Source organism: Seriola dumerili, unplaced genomic scaffold, assembly GCF_002260705.1.
Source record: "Seriola dumerili isolate Sdu_G_001 unplaced genomic scaffold, Sdu_1.0 BDQW01000147.1, whole genome shotgun sequence".
NCBI lineage: Eukaryota > Metazoa > Chordata > Actinopteri > Carangiformes > Carangidae > Seriola > Seriola dumerili.
The window spans coordinates 360,220-381,535 of NW_019174402.1; the positions used below are offsets into that span (position 1 = coordinate 360,220).

At 40.2% G+C, this 21,316-nt stretch overlaps 1 protein-coding gene across 1 annotated transcript in view; it reads right to left on the minus strand.

Moving 5' to 3' along the window:
* The window catches only part of necab2 (N-terminal EF-hand calcium binding protein 2), a 119,343-nt gene that overhangs the window by 52,949 nt on the left and 45,078 nt on the right, over positions 1–21,316 (minus strand). The window contains exons 6-8 of the mRNA XM_022750016.1: positions 13,441–13,577; positions 12,714–12,838; positions 1,262–1,341 (exon numbers count right to left, since the gene is read on the minus strand). Coding sequence (XP_022605737.1) covers positions 1,262–1,341; positions 12,714–12,838; positions 13,441–13,577 — 342 coding nt within the window. The remainder of the gene's footprint in view (positions 1–1,261; positions 1,342–12,713; positions 12,839–13,440; positions 13,578–21,316) is intronic.

The window sequence follows — 21,316 nt, forward strand, 5'->3', positions numbered from 1 at the left end:
CTGATACAGGCGTTCTAGCAGTTGACGAACTGAACAGAGCGAAAAATACAAGTAGAAAATCAACAGTTCAACAGAGTTCAGAGTCCATCAGTCTGTTTTAAGGTCTGTAAACTCATCATAACTCGTGTAATATGCAGCTGTGTAATGATGAATGTTTGTGCTTGCATTTAACAATTTGTGGGGTCAAAACAGAGACAAACCTCCTGTTTGGAGGGTAAGACACTAAACTTAACAGTCAGAGAAACAGGTCGTTGTGATGATAAATCTCATGAAAAGACCAAAACAAACAATCTGTTAGTTCTTTCTCTCGGTGCTTTCTGACAGTGTGGCCACAAGGGAGTCACAAGATACATGTGAGAGGTTGCCAGACGAGTTATGACAGAAGAACAAATGCATTTTTCCCACTCCACAAAACTCGTGTAATTTTTCTTGTGAAATTTACAAATAGGTTATTCCCCTTCAGGCCATTCAGGCCATTTATTATCTAATTTGACAGTCAAATTAGATAATAAAAGAAAGATTCTGTGGCATTCATTTGTCTGTTTATGTTTCACAAAGGGCTTTAACGTGAGCCATGCCATACACCAAGGAAAGAAATCGTATAACATCCATACGGGTTGTGTAGCAGCCTATACATACAGCTGCTAAAATCTTTTTTTAATGCAATGGTATCGGATCAGAACTCGGTACCAGCTGATACACAGGTTCAGGTATCAGGATGCTGACATTCTGAGCCATGAATACTCACTAGTTTTTACTACATTATTACATGAATACTCAGGACTCTTGGTTTGGACCACACCCATTTTTGAACTTTGCCTTCATTTTGATCTCAAGAACACACCTGTAAAGTTTCATGGCTCTATCTTGCACCGTGGTGACGCTAAAATCTGTCCACAGAAACCGCCTCTGTGGTACTTCCTGCTAAAGTGGGTGTCTCCAGGACATTTTGCCATGATGATACACACGCACGCACGCACGCACGCACGCACGCACGCACGCACACACGCACACATAAGGTGAAAACAATACCAGCCTCCCTGTCACAGCTGGTAAACATTGAATATTGCCAACTTTATCCTTCAAGACTTTAATCTGGTTAAGGTGGGGATTAGGCATATAGTGGCAAGGGTTAGGGTAAGCCCCCCGGGAATACATGTAAGTCAATGCTATATCTTCCTAAATGACCAAAACAGGCGTGTGTGTGTGTGTGTGTGTGTGTGTGTGTGTGTGTGTGTGTGTGTGTGTCCGTATTCCTTACCTTATTCTCCAGTCGACCAATTAGTTCAGCCAAGCGGTTGATCTGAGCCTCCAGACCTTCTTTCCTCACCTCCACTGCACCTGCAACACACACACACACACACACACACACACACACACACACACACACACACACACAGTCTAAATACACTGACTGTACTTTAATTTCTCAGTTGTGACTTGAGATAATACAGATGGATTGAATATATATATATATATATATAGACAGAGAGAGAGAGAGAGAGAGAAAGAGAGAGAGAGAGAGAGAGAGAGAGAGAGAGAGCCCAACAACTCATTCTAATGTCTTTTAAACCAGAGAATAAATAACTCATCCTTGAAAATATTATCAATCTATCTCTGTTGAGTAAATCATCAGCAGGGCTTTCTTTTTCCCGTTTCATTTGTTTTCATTCATACAGTAAAGACACAGCTACACTGAGCAGGTACTGAAAGTACACTAAAACTATATTTGCACTCTTCTTCTTATCTCTCTCTTCATTTCCTTTGTTTCATCATGAATATTTCATGTAAAGCAGGAGTTGCTAAACGGCTGATAAATAGCCAATTATATCTGTTTATAGGAAGGAAGTCGCCTTTCCAATGAAAGTAAAGGAATGGACGGATGGGAGGCCAGCTCCTTTGAGGTGCTCTGTTTAATTGGCTCTTATTCCAGTGTGATTTTGAGATGCCCAACCACACAGGGCTCCTCCTAATTAGCTTTGGTCTTAACGCAATATTTCACTATGGTACAAAATGTTTACTTTGTAGCAAGAAAGACTTAGTGAATTAGAATTAGAGGAATGATTTGACAAGAGTAAAGCCCTTTTTGCAACATTTATTTATGGTTAGTAATATACAGATTGATACTACCTATAATATTATAACCATGAATTAAGAAAGTTATTATTAATTAATTATAAAGCAGTAAAATGATTTCTGTGGAAGAATATAAGCAACATTAACTCGTAGCACTTGTAAACATTTCCCATAAAACCTTCTTGTCATGAACAACAGTTGGTGGCGGTAACGTGCCAAGAAATTTAGCAACGCACCAATAAAGGCAAGAGAGAAGAAGACTGCTACCAAGTAAAAATGGATGTAAACAATTAATGTTTTAAAAAAAAAACAGTCTGCTTTTCAAACATGGTGATGACATTTTTGAGTTGTTAGACTTCACAGTGAAATAGTGAATGTGAAAACACGTTTCGCTTTCTTCACAAGAAAACTCAACAGGGCACCTTTAATGTGTTGACAGTGCATTGATAAAATGCTTCACATAGCGCCTTGAACTATTCATTAACATTAATTCATTAACTATGGTGGAATGTGCAGTCCACAGCCGGGAAATTCCTCTTGCTCCTCATTGTCTTTGTAGATTATTTATGTGTGTTGGTTCACAAAAAAAAAAACTGAGAGGTAAAGATGGAAAACGGAGAAAACACGATGTTTCACTCTCATTCATCCCAATTTAAAGGAACGCCTCTCCTTTCACCTTCTCGCCTTTCCTGCCCCCCCCCCATTCCTCCCTCCCCCCTCTCCTGAGCTGCTGTCCTCTTTTCATCCCCTGATGGGCCCTTCACAGCTAATTGGAGAGCTAGCTGCCCACTCTTCATTAAAAGCTTTAACAGCCAGTCAATTAGGAACTACCTCCCTCCACCCCCAACACACACACACACACACACACACACACACACACACACACACACACACACACACACACACACACACACCAACTAAACCATAGTCTGTAACCATGGAGACACTTGAAGATAAAAGCCCAGTGGTCATTTCGATGGACTTGGAAAATAAGTGTCCCGGTTAATTATAGAAGTGTGTGAGGAATTACAGATGGATCTATGGACTTTCTCGTCAGTTGAACCTGATTTGAATTATTCCACGTTCACCTAATTTAACTTTCCATTCTGTGTCAGCTAGTAATGTGATGACATGAATCATGAATCTCTCAGTGCAAGTAGCAAACAAGTGTAAGTACAAGTATAAATGTGGGTGTTCCTTCTTGATCGCCTCTGTCTTTTTTTACCTGAGAGCTTTTCCTGGTTTTACCTTCCCTTGAACTATTTCTCTTGAAATGACTCAGTAGCCTACTGTGTTTTTTTTTTTGTATACTCTTGATTGTTTTAATTGTTCTTTCTGTTCTCGTTGCTTTTAAAATGTATTGATTTTATTGATTCTATTTTATTTCTGCTTTTGTTAAACACTTTGTAACTAAGTTTTGGAAACTGCTCTATAAACAAAGATTATTATGATTATGATGATTATTATTATTCAATATCAGAAACAATGTACTGCTTTGGGAAAGACAAAAAATACCAGGATTCAGGATTTAAACTGGTAGAATCCAGTAATACTAATTCAGTTACACAGCCAAGGACCTTTTTGGACCTGACTGAACAGACAGCCTCCTAGTCACGCCAGAAATGATGGTCATATGAATCAAAAGATTTATTTGAAATGCCAAAGTTCACTGCCAAAGCCGGGAGCTGTGTGCTGCACGTCAGAAAGATGTTGGCATGGTGTATTGGTGAGTAATATGTTTGACTTTCACATCAGATACTGGAGTTTGTATCCTGTTGCAATGATTAATCTTAGCTTTTTTAATTAGAACTTACTGTATTTGTCATTTTAACAGGCCACAATGGTTAGACTATTTCTGAACATTTCTCTTGCAAGCTTTGGATTATCTTAGAAAAATGTTTAAGAAACTGCAGCCAGGATTTTCAAAGGGATCACATCACCCCACTTCTTGGAACACTGCATTAGCTATCTGTATCTTTTAGAAGTGATTTTAAAGTCCTCTTTCATTTTATGTTCCTACACGAACTCACACACCTTCCACTGTATTTCATTTAGAAGTTCCTATGTTTTCCCACAAGACATTTTGTGAGGCTTTCATGCCTCTTCACTATGGCTACTCTTTGCCAAATATCGACATTTCTGTCTGACAACGGGTTTTGAGTTTGGATGGTGAAAAACCTGTTCCTCTATTGCTTCTATATACATTGATAAATTCTTCTTTGCCAGGAAATGTCTTGAAATGTTAAAAGACAAAAAAGAAGTGTAGCTCAGTGGGAAAACGAACCTCAGCAGAAGACGAAAATAAGACAATCAAAGGTCTGCGAACATTACGTCTTGGTTCTAATCAGTCATTGCTGGGAGGTTTCTGCATTACGCTGCCCACAGATTACTTGTCAGTCAAACAGTGTAGGTGGTGACGTTTATCTGTTGATAGATTTTGATTATATTTATGTGAGATCATCTCTTTTTCCTCAGTAGACTTTGTTTTGCTGCCAGACAGCCAATGATTATAATACAAAATGTTGAAGCTGAGCTGCATCCATGTTGAATTACACAAGAGAGTAGCAGGCCAACATTTGCTCTGTGGTAAATCTACTGTTCGGCACATTAAGAAGCTCTGCCCTCCTCACACTGGTCCACTCATCCACTCCCCACCCACTCGAAAACGATCTCCAGTTATTATGAGACCTGAAGAAGTCCTGTCACGGATAAACGCATTTCCCCGATGGTTCAGAACATTGGGTATTTCATCCTTATGGTGACATAAGATTCATCAGTGTCCGCTACTGATACAAGGACAGTGCAAAAGAGGAAGGAAGACCAGCTCTCTGTTTATGCCAATGAACTAATGAGAATTTGAAATGTTTTTTAAACTACAGATAGTTTGTAATATCTGTTACTGTTTTTCTTACTTTTATTGACATCTGTCTCCGCAGATGGGAAAGCGACCAGTCTCTTCTCTATCACAGTCACATAATGTTTGGCACAGCTGGGAGTGAACACACTGATGCACATGTTGTTGATTAAGACTTCTGCTACATTTGATAAATGTGAATGTGACACTAACAAATCCTATACGAATTTTTACAGGCTGTTTTCAGATTTCTAACTGTTCCTTGTGTAACTGTTTGCTAAAGCCCTCCCCTGAACAGCAACTGCTTTATTAGATTTGGGGAGGTTTATACTTTGGTGCAGTCGATCAAATCTGCTAGTGACAATCATCATTTCAGCCGGCAAAACTAAAAAATCAAGAAGCCATTGTTTCAGAAATGACTGAGAATTTTGTTGGTAAATCTCCGACTGTTTACATGTTAAACTGCGTGTGCTGAGAACGAGACGTATGGACGATGTCACGGAGTCTACATCCATGTTTTCCACAGCTAAGACGTATGCATATATATTGTAAATGTACATGTGAATGAACACATGCACGTACTCTGCGAGTGTGAGTGCCTGAAAACCACTGAACAGTAAACTGCAGTTTCTTTACAATTAAAATTCCTCAGTAAAGTGACAGATGCACTTAGATACTGTATGCACTGAAGCATTGCACACAGCAACAATAAACCATCAGCTGCTTGAGTTAAAGGTGGTGGTGGATATTTTTAGCTCTATTATTCTTGCCCCCTCTTATTGTTTTCCTCGCTGTTTGTTTCTCTCCTTACTCTTCTCCCACTCACTGCCTTATCTTTTCTCTTCCCCCTCCCTCCCTGTCTGTTTTTTCTGTGGAGACTCAGATCAATTCACAGAGAAAACACACTACATGGTCCTTTCTATGCTATAACGACACGAAAAGGGGAGATAGGAAAAACAACTTCAAGGTGACTTCATATGTGTGCATTTGGCCATAAGCAGAGGAGAACAATAAGGGAAGAAGAGAATGAGGAAATGACTACGGAGTGCAGCAGTAATTCATACATATTGGAGGAGGCTGTGCAGCAGCACAGGGAGAGGGGGAGAGAGAAGAGAGGGGATCTGGGGGTCATTAATCAATCGACTTGTCCTGACTCAAGACAAAGCACAGCTGACATGAAGGTCTTTAGCTGTCAGAGCTGCTTTACAGCCTACAGTATCGAAGAGAAGGGGAGAAAAACCCAGAGACAGGAACACAGCGAGGCATGACGCTGTGGTAACAGGTTGTGAGTTTTACAGAGAGCACTAAAGGCAGGTCTTACATCTTTGCCTTGTTTTCGAATCAGAATGTGTCGAAGTCATAATGAACAGGGGAAAGAAATACCTGTTCCAGTACCCAAAACATGGTTAAAGTGTCCGACTGAAGATTAAGTGAGCGGGTTTTAAGATACCACTGGGTGAGCAGTGACCAGGATTTGGAAATACTGAGCAGATTTGGTGGCAGGGAAGTAAGGAGAGAGTTGGAAAAATGAAAAAGCTTGTGTGTTTTACATTTCGCATGATCGTGAGATCTGTTTCTGTTTGTTGTGATATTGGGAGTAACACTTTATCCACCCGTTCGCATTTTTTCAAAGCCATGTATAATGAATGAAATATTTATAGCATGCTATGATGTAGTTGTAAACAAATAAAAAGTAATTTTTAAGTGTTTCCTGTTCATGTCAACAGTTATAACTCATATAAAGCATCTTTATCTCATGGAAGAAGTTATAGTTGTTGCCAAATAAGTTAACACACTTAAAATTTATATCTGCTTACGACACACTATAATGAGTTATAAACCATGTATTTAATGTTTATAACCTGCTTATAAATGCTAAAAAGGGGGCTTAAAGGGGTTACCATTTTTGAATGGGCTTTTGGAAAACTTCCCCAAGCACAATCTGTCATGTGTATTTTTACAAATTTGAAGCATACTCTCTTCATTTGCTCATTATAATTTGGTGACAGCTCAAATATTTGCAGAATATTAATAATGGGAGTAAAAACAGCAGAAACATGTCTGTAAACTAAAGCCTACACTGCAGTGATATGAGCAGTTTGGCTTCATGCATTAATGACAAAAGACTTTTTTTTTTTATCTGCTGGAGAGATAAACCAGACCAATATAACTACATCTCTTCATCAGAACATGGAGGCTGCACAGTGACTGGAAACACTCCAGTTCAAGTCCCCAGACCTGCTGGGACATGCTGCAATCATGTAGTGCTCCTTCAGCCACAGCTACTGTCCAGCTATTCTGATGGTGAATAGCTTTTAATGTGATGACAACTTGTGCTGAATTCAAACCTGATGAAGGTTCACATTTTCCCAGAGCTGCCACGTGAAAATGTTTCGGTTAAATGAAGACTAAAATGATTTTCACGTGGATTTTTACTGCATAGGGAAAGTTCAGTGTCATTTGGGTTGAAAACTTTTCCACCTCCTGTGTGGCACCATCTGCCTCATGCTGCTGGGTGCTGTTGCACCCTGAAGCAAAGCCCTGACCTTCCCATCAACCAGCTGTATTTAAGATAAACTTGGCAACTCTGAGGTTTGACAGCGCCCATCAAGAGTTTAACCAGCAACCAACATGTAAACCTCACTCAAACCTTTACTTGTGATTCTCTGTAACTTATCAACATCAATATTTCCGAGCCTGTATCTGCGGTATGCTGCCCAGTGGCCTTTTCTGAAACCCTGAAGCTTAAACATATCCTGGGATACAGTCCCCTGACAGGTGACAGATGTTTGGACTCTGAAGAGGAAGAACTGTCAGTTTGAGCTGCCATCTTTCCACAAGTCATCCAAAAAGAATTGATTGTCTTCTCTGCAGCACTAGAGCTAAAGCACTTAGAGAAAGTTTTTCAATGGCTCAACATCAGACCAGTGCATGTCACTGACACCAAACTTTTGAATGTTATCTGTGTTTAACCCGCCGTTCTTTCTGCATTTTGATGCCTGAGAACAGAAAAAAAGAGAACAAGACAAGTTGTTGTGGTGCAAACAAGCAGCAGAAATTAAATATTTGTGCAGCATAAGTGCATAGAATGAAATGTATAATAATTTCTTCATAATAAAACAGTTTTAGTTTATTTTCAATGCTAAGCACAAACAGTGTGCCATATCATTAAAGAGGTCATTAAAGAAAATGTTTGTATGGATGGAGATGTATCACTTGTATACAATATTTATAATTGGATGACAAGCTGTATTTCACTGCCATACACTGTTTTGGTAAAACCCTTGAAATCTGCATGAACTGAAATAAATTTTCTATCAGATGATACAAGATTTATTTTGGTTATTTTTAAGAGCTGCAGAACTATTTAATATGCACTTTGAACAGAGCTTTCAAAACTCACTTTCAATCAGAGCAACACAAGAAATAAAACAAAAAAAAAAGCCAAAGAAAAGGCAAAACCGCAGTAAAATAAGCCAAAATTCAGTCTGTTTTTGCTTATTTTGCCTTAACTTCCTTCATTAATTGGATAATGCCCTGGTTTCTAATCACAGAAAAATAACTTTTTTACTTCTTACTTACCTAGGCTGAAAGCTGAAGCTTTATGATTCATCCCAAGGCCACAGAGATAGTTGAAATAGATTTTTTTATTTGGATTTTTTGCAGCGGTTTGGTTTATGCACTTGGGGTTTTCTTTGTATTTGGAAGAGGCTCTAAATACTAAGGCTAAGACCATATCATGTATGTTCAGGTGAACTGTGTCAGTGTTCACTGTCATATGCAGTATTCACTGGGGACTATGTTATTACCCAGCAGCACTTTGGTTTTGTTTTATTAGAATACTATGTCACTGTCAGTGGCCTGGGTCATCGCTTGTCCATATTGTCTGTATCAACACATCTGTGTCAGGGTCAAGGGTCACATATCCTGCAGTGAGTCATTTAAAGGAAATATAGCTCAACTAAAAAGAAAACATCTCCTGTTTTATTCCTGCTACAGCTAAATCAATCATTTATCAGGAAAAACTCCACAACAACATCAGCAAGGGCTTTAATCCTGGTGCTGTCATGATGTGAATCCAGTTCAAAGTCAAGTTCAAAACCACCAGGCTGTTCTTTCACTTCTCTTATTTTACTGTTGCTCACGGAAACGGTTGGACATTTTGCGAAAATAAAAAGATTGATCCCACTCTCATATCTGTCCAGTAAATATGAACCTACAAATATATTGCTACAAGAAGTTTTGTTGTAAATTAACACAATTTCTAAGAGACAGGGATGGTTTAAACCAGACAAAACCCAGATTGTGGTTTTACAGTGGGTTTTGTTTCAAAAGAATTAAATGTGCCTCGCCAAGACACAGACCTTTTTACACTGTGGATTTGTCAGGGACCGTGTACAAAACCAATTACTCTCGTACAATGAGAAGAGATGTCTTGAACCAGATTTGACTACTAGCTTATTTCCATCTGTATTTAAAGTAAGTTCAAAATAAAGTAAATACTAAATTCAATATCAAAAAATAATTTGTGAAAGTCTAACAGCTACACTGGGGATTTATAGCATTAGCATACATCAGCATACATTAGCCACAGACAGTACATTTAGTGTAGATGTTTGGTACAGCAGTTCCATCTTTTCCCTGTGTTTATATTCTCTGTTCCTGTGGATTTCAATGTCAACAGGCAGCGTGAGGGAAAAAAGATCACTCTCATCTTTTGCCATTGCACAGCGTGGTATGTATGAGGATGTACTTTTAGAGGTATAGGATGAAGAGTAAACTGTTCTTTGGCAGCGTCCTGTCAGAATCACAAGGGTGTGTGAGAATAAAGAGTCATCACTGCCACGTCCCATCCGGTCTGACAGCAGTGTCACACTCTCGACATCTCTGTGTGTTTACGCCATCCCAATGAAACGCAAAGATTTATAGAAACCATGGCAACTGTTGGAAACAGTCTTCTCACTTAAGTGCATCAGTGCGGCCGTAAATCACATAAATCACGATATCTCATCAAAGCAACCAACTTTTATAAGCCTGATTTGTGTTTAATGTTCATGTCCGAGCTAAAACGGGTCAGGCCACACATTGGTATTGAAACGCACTGAATGATGAAACGCTTTATTTGACCTGTGGCCTCCTGTGTGACAGAGTCAATGCAGTGTGAGAGCCACATGTGTTTAATAAACACAGAGAAGCAATCTCTGCTCTACTGATCACTCACTGAATCAATAATGGCTTTGACTACTGCATGTGCCGTTTTACTCCACAGCACTCAGTCAGATGTGACCACAGAGGAACACGTTTACACTGGACCTTTGAAAGAGGACATTACAAAGGTTGATCATGTTCTGTTGGTATCACATGGTGCTTTGCCAAATGTTTTCATATTAATAAATCACTACCACATTAGATTTGGGACTTTAGATAAAAAGGGTGTCGGATGCAACGTCTTCTTAAAGAGCTATATCAGTAGTTTTGTATGTTTTAACCCATATGCTCTAAATCATGCTTTCTATAAATAAATGTTGCATTTTGAAAATCATACCATAACTTCAGTGACGTCTCTATGGGAACTCTGAATATCTATCATCTTACCGTCAGATGTTTTCACAAGCTATCTTATCAGAAAGCTGATTCAATTCAATTTGAATCAAAAGTGGTTATTATTTCAATACCGTAAATCATGGCCTGATTCCGTAATGAGAAGACTGTGCAGTTACTTGATAAATATGGTAGTGTTCAACTATCCTTATTCTGACTCTATTAGACGAAAAACAACAGATTTATGCAATAAACATTTACAAAAACAAATAGGCATTTTTGCATGAATGAATGAATTGCATTATTATTTAGATTAGACCACACAGCGAAGACTGAGGACTAGATATATTGCATATAAAGAAATGAAATAACTGTTACCACGATACTGCAACCACACAACGACACAAAAATGTTAACTGCGTTGTCTCTGCAAGTTAATATTAGGAAATCATTCTAAATGCTCATGCTATGCTTTAGAAAATAAAGTATGTAAAGTTGTTGATGGGCAAATGCAATTTGATAGTCTATTAAATTGAGAAATAAAGGGGAAAAATCTAATAACAACAGTATTTCTGAGTCAACCCTGTGCTATTCTCTCTAACCCTAACCCTCTTTTTTTTTTACTGTACTCATGAAATTAAATCAAGAAATTGTTTTTAAAAAATTGTTTTAAACTGGCATATTGATCTGTGGAAATGTCACATATCTCCCAAATGTCGCCTGTGGAGTGGAATGTATTCACAAGCTGGTCCCCATTTACCTATCATGTGAGCATGTGGACGTCACCCTGCCAACCAGTTTCACACTTTTCTGCTGATTGACAGTTATTGCCAAGAAATTTAGCAATGCACCAACTGAGGCCGTGGGGAAGAAGAGTGCTTGACGTAAACCATGCAGGTTTTCGAAATGCCGTAAAAAATCAGCTTTGCAAATATTTTATGAAGAAGGAAATGCTTTCAGCGTGTTTGTTAGACTTCAAAGACATACAGAGAGCATTCTGCACTGAAACACCGAATGTAAACAAAAGTTTGTTTGTTTACAGGAAAACTCCACAGAGCGCATTTAAGAAATTCTCATTATTTGGGACATATGGCTTTTACAGTTCCCTCTACGGCACGGTGTACAGCTGTTTACACATCTGTTGGCCACTGCTGTACATATGGAGGATGCAGAACACATGCGTTATCAATGACATGTGTAATGTTTACCACAGTGTGACTGTAGCTTCTGCCTGACCTCAGGGTCAAAATGACACATGGAGCCTGAACGTCTTTAACCGACACCTGTCAATAACAACATCTGAGGAGTGATTGATTGTAGTTTGCTCTGCCCTTTAAGGCTTTCCTCTCTCCTGAGCCTCGACTGAACTGTATGTATCTTCTTCTGGGGAGTTTGTGTTGTGATAAAGTGATGCCGTATCTCAACAACCTTTGAAGTGTCATTTCTTCGGCGAGCAATTTGTTCGAGTGGGTGCAAAGTGTCAAGGCGAGCGTGCGCTGCAGTTTTAACTACAAGCTGGTGGAGGAGGAGAGAGGATGACTGTAAGAGAGTAAAAGAGAGAGAGAGAGGGGAGGGGGATTTACAGAGAGAACGGAACAATAATGAGAGTCCTGCACATCCTCAAAGAGAATCATGAGGCTCAATCAATTTGTGTGTGTTTAAGCAGCTGTATCCTGGTGAAACACTCACATACACACACACTCTCTCTCCATAAAAACAGCATGACATAGCAGATTTTAAGTGTTAAGTGCTGAATAGACTTTTATACAGTTTTGATTTTAACACTTTAAGAGATTTATTAAGCAACTGTCTACCCTCTCACTTTGCTTCCTCAGCCATTTCTTTCTCTCACTTCGCTGCCTTCTTGCTCCACTCTTTCTCTTCACCCCTGTTTCACTTCTTCCAACCCCTGTTGCTCTTTTTCTCCACCCATTCATCTGTGCTCTCCTATCCGCTGTAGGAAAGCTGCTTCAGACCTGTGGACCTGTGCAGGTGGCTGATTGAGGTGCTTTACAATGGGGAATTAATGTGCGTGTGTGTGTGTGTGTGTGTGTTTATTGGTGTACAGTGGATGAAAAACTGCTGGGTGGCAGTCAGACTTTGATTTCTGCTCACCCACAATGATGTACCGTCACTAAAGGCTGTGGATATGATGCTAATCATAGAAGTGCGTGACGGATGGCCTCCAACCATGAAATCAGTGGAGTGTGTGCATGTATGTGTGTGTGTGTGTGTTTGTCACCTGAAGCAGTGTTGATGGTCCTGACAGCCTCTCTGGCGCTGACTCTGTTGTTAGGGGGATAGTCAGGGACAGTGTTTTCGTTGCGCCTCTCTGACATTCGTGGACTCACCTTGGCAGGTAGATGACTGAAAAAAAGAGAGAGAAGGAGAGAGAAGGGTAGGGAAAAGGAGAATTAGATAAAGAGAAAGGAGTTATGGGATTGTGGAGAGATGAAAGAAAGAGAAAGTGACAGTGGAGAAAGAGCAATAAAAGAACTTGGATGGAGAACAGGTGGAAGGAAGGTTCCACAGGGGATGAAAAGGAGGAATGAGGAAGAGATTGAGGGTGATGAAAATGGGATAAAGGAGATGAGAACCTGTTTGTGTGTGTGTGTGTGTGTGTGTGTGTGTGTGTGTGTGTGTGTGTGTGTGTGTGTGTGTGTGTGTGTGTGAGAGAGCGAGAGAGAGAGTGTGAGTGACGGATGCTTTAACCAGAGAAGATTTGTGCTTGAAACACTGCCTGGTTTCCATTACGACCACTGACAATCTGAGTTTTACACATAATGCATGATACATGTGCAGAGTCATGAACACACACAACAAACACAAACACACACACACTCACACTCACACACACACATACACACACACACACAAACACACACACACACACTCACACAAACACGCTCATACACACAAATGTTCCCAATTTCACATCGCCTGACACAGTGATACCCTCACAGGCTCACCCTGATTGGCTGTGCTGTTCGTCAATTGCATCCACTGCACTCTCCACAGAGCTCAGGAGAGACTGGATCTGATTGGCCGATTCCTTCAGGAGGAAACGGGTCACAAACTGCTCCACGTTGGTTCCTCTCTCATAAACCTGGGGAAAAAGAAAGAAAAAGATATGACTGTGTATGTCGTTTATAAAATCTTATTCAAAACTAAAAGCTAGACATTTAAGTTTTTATTACAAAATGTCCATAAAAGTCCAAAAAAACATTATAAAAGTAAAGTCCTGTGTCTTTCACACATCACAGCTTCCTCCTCTAAAAAAAAACTGTCCAGCACAAATCTTTCTGAGTTCATTCCTCTGGCTGAAGAGCTTCTCAAGGTGCACAGACAGTGTGGGAGGCAAAAATAACAAGTAAAAATAGACTAGTACTCTCTCTCTGCTGCCATCTTCCCTCTGTCTTTTCCCTTACTCTCTCAGACACCCTGATTCACTGTTAGGACTTTGGTTTGAAAGTTGGTGCCTGGCCAGGCATGAACACAAACCTTTTCACTTGAGCTTAAAGCCTGGCCCATTGGGGACATAAAAGTGCTGTTTTATGGTTTTAATATACTGTATATTGTTTCAGATCAGATTCGGCAGGAAAAACACAAGGAGACTCAACTATTATCCACCGACACAACAGCATTGTGGCAACAACAACAACAACAAAAAAAAAAGCCTACAAATCAATAAAGTCCTCAATTGTCAGCATCATTCATTGCTCTACTACAATACTGATTCCCATGGACAAACTGAGCATTGTAGCTCTTACAACATTCAACTCAAAGCGTATTGACTGATCCATTGGTAATCAACCATTTTCATAGACCTGTTTTAAATTGTCGCAAGTGCTGCTAGAAAACCTTGAGGGGAAGTCTTTTCTATTAATATGTAAATATGCAACTGTAACTAGGCACAGCAGGCCTGCCAAGTTTTGGATTTCTCCACGTCGGAGCAGTGTGTGCAGCTTCAGAGTAACACGCCGTATTTAAAGAGTATGTGTGATGTTTCTTTTCAGCCTTTCAAAAAAATCAAACCAAGAGCAAAAGTACAAATGGATTAAACTGTTTATATATTGTAACATAAGCTGTAGTTGTTAGCATGTCTGGCTAACTAGCTACCCATTAACCTACTGTTACCTGCAAGACAAAGGTAGGCCTATATGTCAACTAACTAAATTAGTTATAAAAGCTACATTAAAAATGCATATCTGCAACTAGCACAGCCACTGTGTAATAGTCAGTAGTTTCCCACTGTAGGAAGTCAGTTCTGGATGCTAACATAGTTAAATGTAACATCAGATAGTCCTCATCTTTAAGGTGTAAGTTTCTCCTGTAATGTGAAAACATAAGCTAAGTAGCTAGACAGGGCTAAGTTAGACTGAAAGAATAGTCATGCTTTTCTTTCCCATACTTTTAATACACCAACTAGCTACTGTAGCTTTGCACTGTATTGCAAGAACAATGTTGTGTCTTTATTTCCGTGTCTTCTAATGCTGGATCATCAGCTGGTGAAGATGCTAAGTTTTTGCCTGTGATGTGCAGGTTTAGCCTTGGTGTGTTAACATGATATCTTGGCAATCAAATGCACAAGACAGCCTTTAAAAAAGTTCTTATTCTGAAAAAGAGTCAGGTGGAAACATTAAGAAGCAAGTCATAAAGACGGTATTTTCAACAACTCATGAAGCTAACATTAGCTCAATTAGCTACCTAGCAACAGCTGCAACTTTCACATGCCACTCAGACGTGTTAAAGGCCTGTCAGATTAACACGTGAAAACTTCACTATCAAATGCACGGTCATAATTGACTACATATGTACTCCAGAGAGTGGAGTCAGTCAGTCATGTCAGCTTTACTGTCAGAAGTCACAGTGCAGTGATTCAGGGAGACAATTAAGGTTCCTGTGCAGTCAGCCTTTCTCTGCTGCGCTCTAATCAAAGACAAACGCTCCCACAGGACGCCAAATCACATAGGCCGTATTGACTTCCATTATCACAGTCACTGGCTTTTACACATGCACACACACATGTCCACACACAAACATGCAAACACATTCACTTAGGAGAAAGAGACTCATCCTCATCAGCTCACGTGTGGAAAAGTCCAGGCAGCTTGTTCTGGTTTTCATGAACATTAATTCACAGCATAAAAAACACATTTATCTCAACAGAATTCATTATGATTATAGAATTTAGGCTTATGGTAACATTTTTATTTCTATCCATTTTACCAAAGAGATACTGAATCACTATATGCTGAGATTCAGTTACCAAAGTGGGCTCCATATCTGAATAAACATACATATGATAAACAGGAATTCTAGCAGTTTTCTTGATTAGATTAATGATGCACTACAAGTCAATTATATGCACTTAGTCATTAAATGAGCAACTGCTGATGATTTTCTTGATAAAACTTTGCCATGTATTTGGCAGCATTGAACAATGGTGTTTATGCAGAACGTTATGATGTCACAGTGGAGTTGACCTTTGCGCACATAAAATGTCATCACTTCATCATTTTACCCTATAAGACATTTATGTTAAATTGTGTCATAATTAGCATATGAATCCTTGAGCTATGGCCAAAACCATATTTAGTGAGGTCACACTGATCTTATGAACTTTGACCTCTGACCACCAAAATCATAACTGAACAATGGCTGTATTAACCTGCTTGACAATCCTGTAGCAAAAATAAGTGGCTGGGAGCCCCCAGTTACCACCTGGTCCAGTTTGTGCCATTCGGTTCAGTGGTTCATCTTTCAAAATGCTCAATAACTTAACACAAACCAATCAGCACACATTAAGCCGCCCGGGACAGTTGCCCAGTTGGTAACCCAGCTTTGCTTCTGAGAATCAAGCTCCAGAGGACTGATTCAAAAATGCAGTGTGATTTTATTTGTGCTTTCTAAAAAAAAAAAAAAAAAAAAAAAGGTAAAGTGCTGTTAAATTTTGCATTCTATTTTAATATTTGCTTCATAGTTCACCCTGTCTTCCTCTCTCCTCACCCTGTTCCTCTCCCTCTCTCTCTCTCCCTCCTCTATGTATCTATCACCCTCTCTTTCTCTGTCTCTCTCCCTCCCTCTCTCTCTCTCTCTCTCTAACTCTCTCTACTGAGCTTGTCCCACGGGCCCAGCTACAAAACCTGAGATAGAAAAGCTGTGATCTATAATTCACACAGATCACTGACCCAGGAGGAGATACACCATCTATCTCCGCTGGCTCCCCGAACACAGCCTGATGATTAGCTACAGTGTGTGTTATTGTAAGCATGTGTGACTGTGTGTGTTTATCTGCTCAGATCTGTGTGTGTTTGTGAGTTCAAAGCAGCAGGAATGAGTCTGTCAGTGTGTGCTTATGTTGATATGCCTGGTTTTGTGTGATGATTGATGATAGAGGCCCCCAGAACTTATCACACCTATGAGGCTCAAAATTTTTATTCTATATATTTATCACACATCACCAAAGGCTTCATTGGAAATAACACACACACAGGCAACACATGCAGAGCTGCACCATGACCTGGAGTCAGTTTAAGTATCAGCTCTTCTTATTACAAAGTGGCGGTGGCATGATTTGTGTAAGATCAGAAAAATTTAATCTGGGAGGAGAAAATTGATGGTGCCAGCAGTTTCACTGAACCTGTGAGTGTGTGTGTGTGTTTGTGTGTGTGTGTTCTTCTCATCTTCTTAAGGTTAACAACAAATCTCCTCATTACCATCCACCCACACATCTGCACACATGTGTAGGACAGCTAACCCCTGCAGCGCACACACACACACACACACACACACACACTGCACAGACACTGACACACACAGACGGACACACACACAAACACATAGAGATCTTTTGTGATAAGATGTTGGCGGCTGATTACAGGGGGTTGCAGAAGTAATCAGTGATTACAGAGATTGGTCTCGTTAGGGGAAATTATTCCAGCTTGTGTGTCTCAGATGGAGATCCAGAAGCTCTGTGGAGGGGTGGAGGTGACAAGGACGTGGGCCTCTAGTTTTGGTGTAATCAACTGATAAACTTACTGTTGAGCTACAACAGAAAATATGTTACTAATATGATGAAGACAAGAACATGATAACGTAGATATAAATACAATAGTGAGCCAGGGAAATATGAGTTAGTACAGGAATATTTAAAATGTTTTAGCCATTAGAAATCAGTTGAAATGAACTAAAATATGTTTAGATCAATGTGAAATCATTCAACCTGACATTTTGTTGTATGAGTATTATATAGGCTTGATACTTCAATGGCCCCAGAGTTGTAGTAAGAGAGACTGTAATGTGAGCTACTACCACCTTCCCCCCATGGATCTGACCCAGTGCCCATGGTCCATGAAATTGGGTACTCCAAAATGAGACAGTGAGTGGCTCTCTCCGTCTTGTATAACCCCCAATCAAGAGTAATTGTAGTGCTTTTTGGAGTAAATAATGTCACGCCAGCCTTTACCAATTTGACAGGAAAAATGCTGCTGCAGTGTCAGAGACGTTTGGAGAAAGAAAAAGGTGCTGCAAGCAGACCATGGCTCAGAGGGGTCTGAGAGGGTATGTAAGTGTTGGTATTGATCCACTGATAAATCCCTATATCAAACAGCTTAGCCTGAATGAGCTGGATCAGTCTCACAGGAGGGAAATCAAGTTGCCTCAATCAACTCTCAGAGGAGAGGAGAGGAGAGGAGAGGAGAGGAGAGGAGAGGAGAGGAGAGGAGCTGCCTTTTCTTTGTGCTGTATTTAGGGTCATAAAAAAAAAAAAAAAAGTGGAAACAGCCTCAGAAAATAACTCTAAAAACCTCTAGGTGTGATCCCAACAGTCTGAACAAAAATATACAGCAGACCTTTAACAAAGGAACCCTGTGGAGTAGTTTTCACCACTGGTAGCACTATGGAGCAGTGCTTTCACAAATGGGTCCCTCTATCATTTGTATTGAGCTCGCAGCAGAACCATTCAGCAGTTTACCAACAAATGTAGCAATGCACCAACAATAGACGAGAGCAAGCAAACATGGATGTGAGCGATCCACAATTTAAATAATACAACAAAACTCCACAATGCTCCTTTAATATAGATCAGGTCAGTTATTGACTACCAAAAGTATTGCAAGTGTGCTGCATTTTTCTGCATTATTACTTAGTTCTTGCATATCAACTAAGTTTATCCAGTGTAAGTTAGATTAGCAGAGTTGGAGCTTTTATACTTGCAGATGTACCATCTTTAAATTTCAAGGAAACCATATATGGGCCAAAGTGTCTAGATCAGCAAGTGATACCTGATATAACAAGATAATTTATCCTCTTCATCCGCTCATGTGTTTCTGAATGACATAAAATTTTAGATTGGATGTTCGTTTACGTTCAAACACTGCTACTACAATTCTTACCACAAACATAATCTTGCACACTGCTTGTGGTTATATGATCTTAAAATTTCGTGGAGATTCTGCCAATACAGACAGGTGAGCAACACCTGATATAGTTGATCATTGGATGGACTGGATGTTTGTCAGTGTTAGCTAACGTAGCTAACGCTCAAATGCTGCCGTTGCAACAGTTTGATTATCGCGCCTGGCCTGTGTGTAATGGCTGAAATGTAAAAAAAAACAAAAAAAAAGGAGGTCAGCACATTGTTCAGACGGAGAAGAGAAGAGAAGAGCGCACGGTTCGTAGTTTTCAGCATGTAGCCCGTGAGCAGTTTGCTGTTCCTGCTTTTCCTTTCAACTGGTCTTCAAACAGCTTCAGGCAGTACAACGCCCACATCTCAGCCTACCAAGGTGTGCTCTCTGTAGACGTCCTGAGCTGCCGATTTTTAGAATTTTTATTACTTTCTATTGGTTTGATCTTTTTTTTTGCCATGGCAACCTATAAAAGTTGTTTATGTTGCAGCAAGTCTGAACTGTCTCTCATAAGAAATTGTGTTGATTTTCTTTTATTTCTCAGCTCAAGAGGCATCATCTTTTATTTCAGAAGTCTCTGCAGAGTCAACATTGTCTCCCTACAGTAGGTCTCTAGGATAACAGAGGTTTGATGTGTTGGGAAGCACAAGCGCAGCTCGCCGGCTGGCACGCTACCTCCACAACCCCCCAGAGCCCTGCGTCAGCTTCACACGTCAGCCAATTAAAATGGTATTTTAGTAAACATAGTCAATATGTCTCTAAGCAACACCATTTTAGTGGTATGCAGGAAATGATAGCTGAGAAAAAGACCTCTAACAGAGAGAATAATACTCCACTTAAAAGTCTCTTCTCACTGTCCTGGCAGCTGCGATGTTTGCATCATCACACAAGGAAGCTAAGATGGTACAGTGGAAAAGGATGGAGGCAGAGAAGAGTGTGTGTGTGTGTGTGTGTGTGTGGTTGAGCACTAATGGTGGACTAGTATAGCTGACCACTCGCTGCTCCTCCTCTTGAGACATCTAGCAGTCCATTAGCAGGCCACTAACCTGAACATGGACACGCACGCACACACACACACGCACAAACTCTGCACTATCAGCATCTACTCTCTGATTTTGTAACAGGACAAATCTTCTAAGATGTGTATATAGCCGCTAAAAAAGGCGATTGACTCCTTTCACACTGCCAAACCAGTTTGACACAGATACATTGCACCTGCAGGGAGCAACGTCATCACATGCAGTTACAGACACACACACACACACACACACACACACACACACACACACACAGAAACAGATTCAAAGAGTGAGCTGCTAGCTGCTGTACAGACTGGTAAAATGGATCCGTTATGTCTCATCCCCGGGTTGGTGCTCCTGTAAGAGTCAGAGCCTCTGTGTGAGGTGCTTCAGTTGGCGATTGCGTGTTTTTAAAACTTATTTTGGGCCCTGAGCACAGCACACCCTGTCTCTGGTTTAACATTAACACAACTGGATCTAAGGTGAAACACAAGCAGGTCTTTTGATATACAAAGGAATAATTTGACATTTTCGGAAATACCAAAACTACTAACTTTTTGAGGATTATTGAGAAAATGAATACCATCTCATGTCTGTACGCTAGCATAAGGCTAGCTTAGCATAAAGACTGGAAGCAGGAGGATACAGACGGCTAAAGCCCATTGGATCCTTTGTTGCCTGGGAAACAAAGAGCGCATTTCTTGGTCGCATTCAAAATTGGACTGCCTTGTTGCACCTCTGTGACGCAATCGGCCTTCAAATGCAGCCTTCAAAGGATTTGGCCACTGAATTGAGATACAGATACAGTTTCAGCATGTAAATACTCAAATTGAAGAGTTTCCCATGCTTTTGTGTACAAATCAATAACGTTTCCGGTCCTTACTCTAAGCTAAGATAATCGGCTGCTGAGTGCAGCTTCATATTGTGATGGAAAGATATTGACAGAGTGGCAAGTTTGTTTGATTACGATTGCTTTAACAGCCATTGATTTCATCACAATAATAGATGAAATACTCAGATAACAATGCACATTTCCAGACAGTCTCTTCCAGAAGGCATTCACGGCCTGTACACATGAAAAGTGACAGAAATAGTTGTGTAACAATTGAAAAAAGAGAGCTGGAACAAGAGGTTCAAACCCTGCTCACCGTCTCACCTCCACAAAGCTGGCCACTGTGTGAAGTGGATGTGAATGTCAGATCGTCACTTTGGGAAGGTTACAGAAATTGCTGGATACAGTCCCACCTCATCTGACGTCAGAGATGTGTGTGTGTGTGTGTGTGTGTGTGTGTGTGTGTGTGTGTGTGTGTGTGTGTGTACACAAGGGAGAACAACTAATATACTGGCTTGTGGCTGGGGCCCAGGTCTTTGAACTCTCTTTTGTTCAAAGCAACAGACATCTGTCTAGACACCAAATA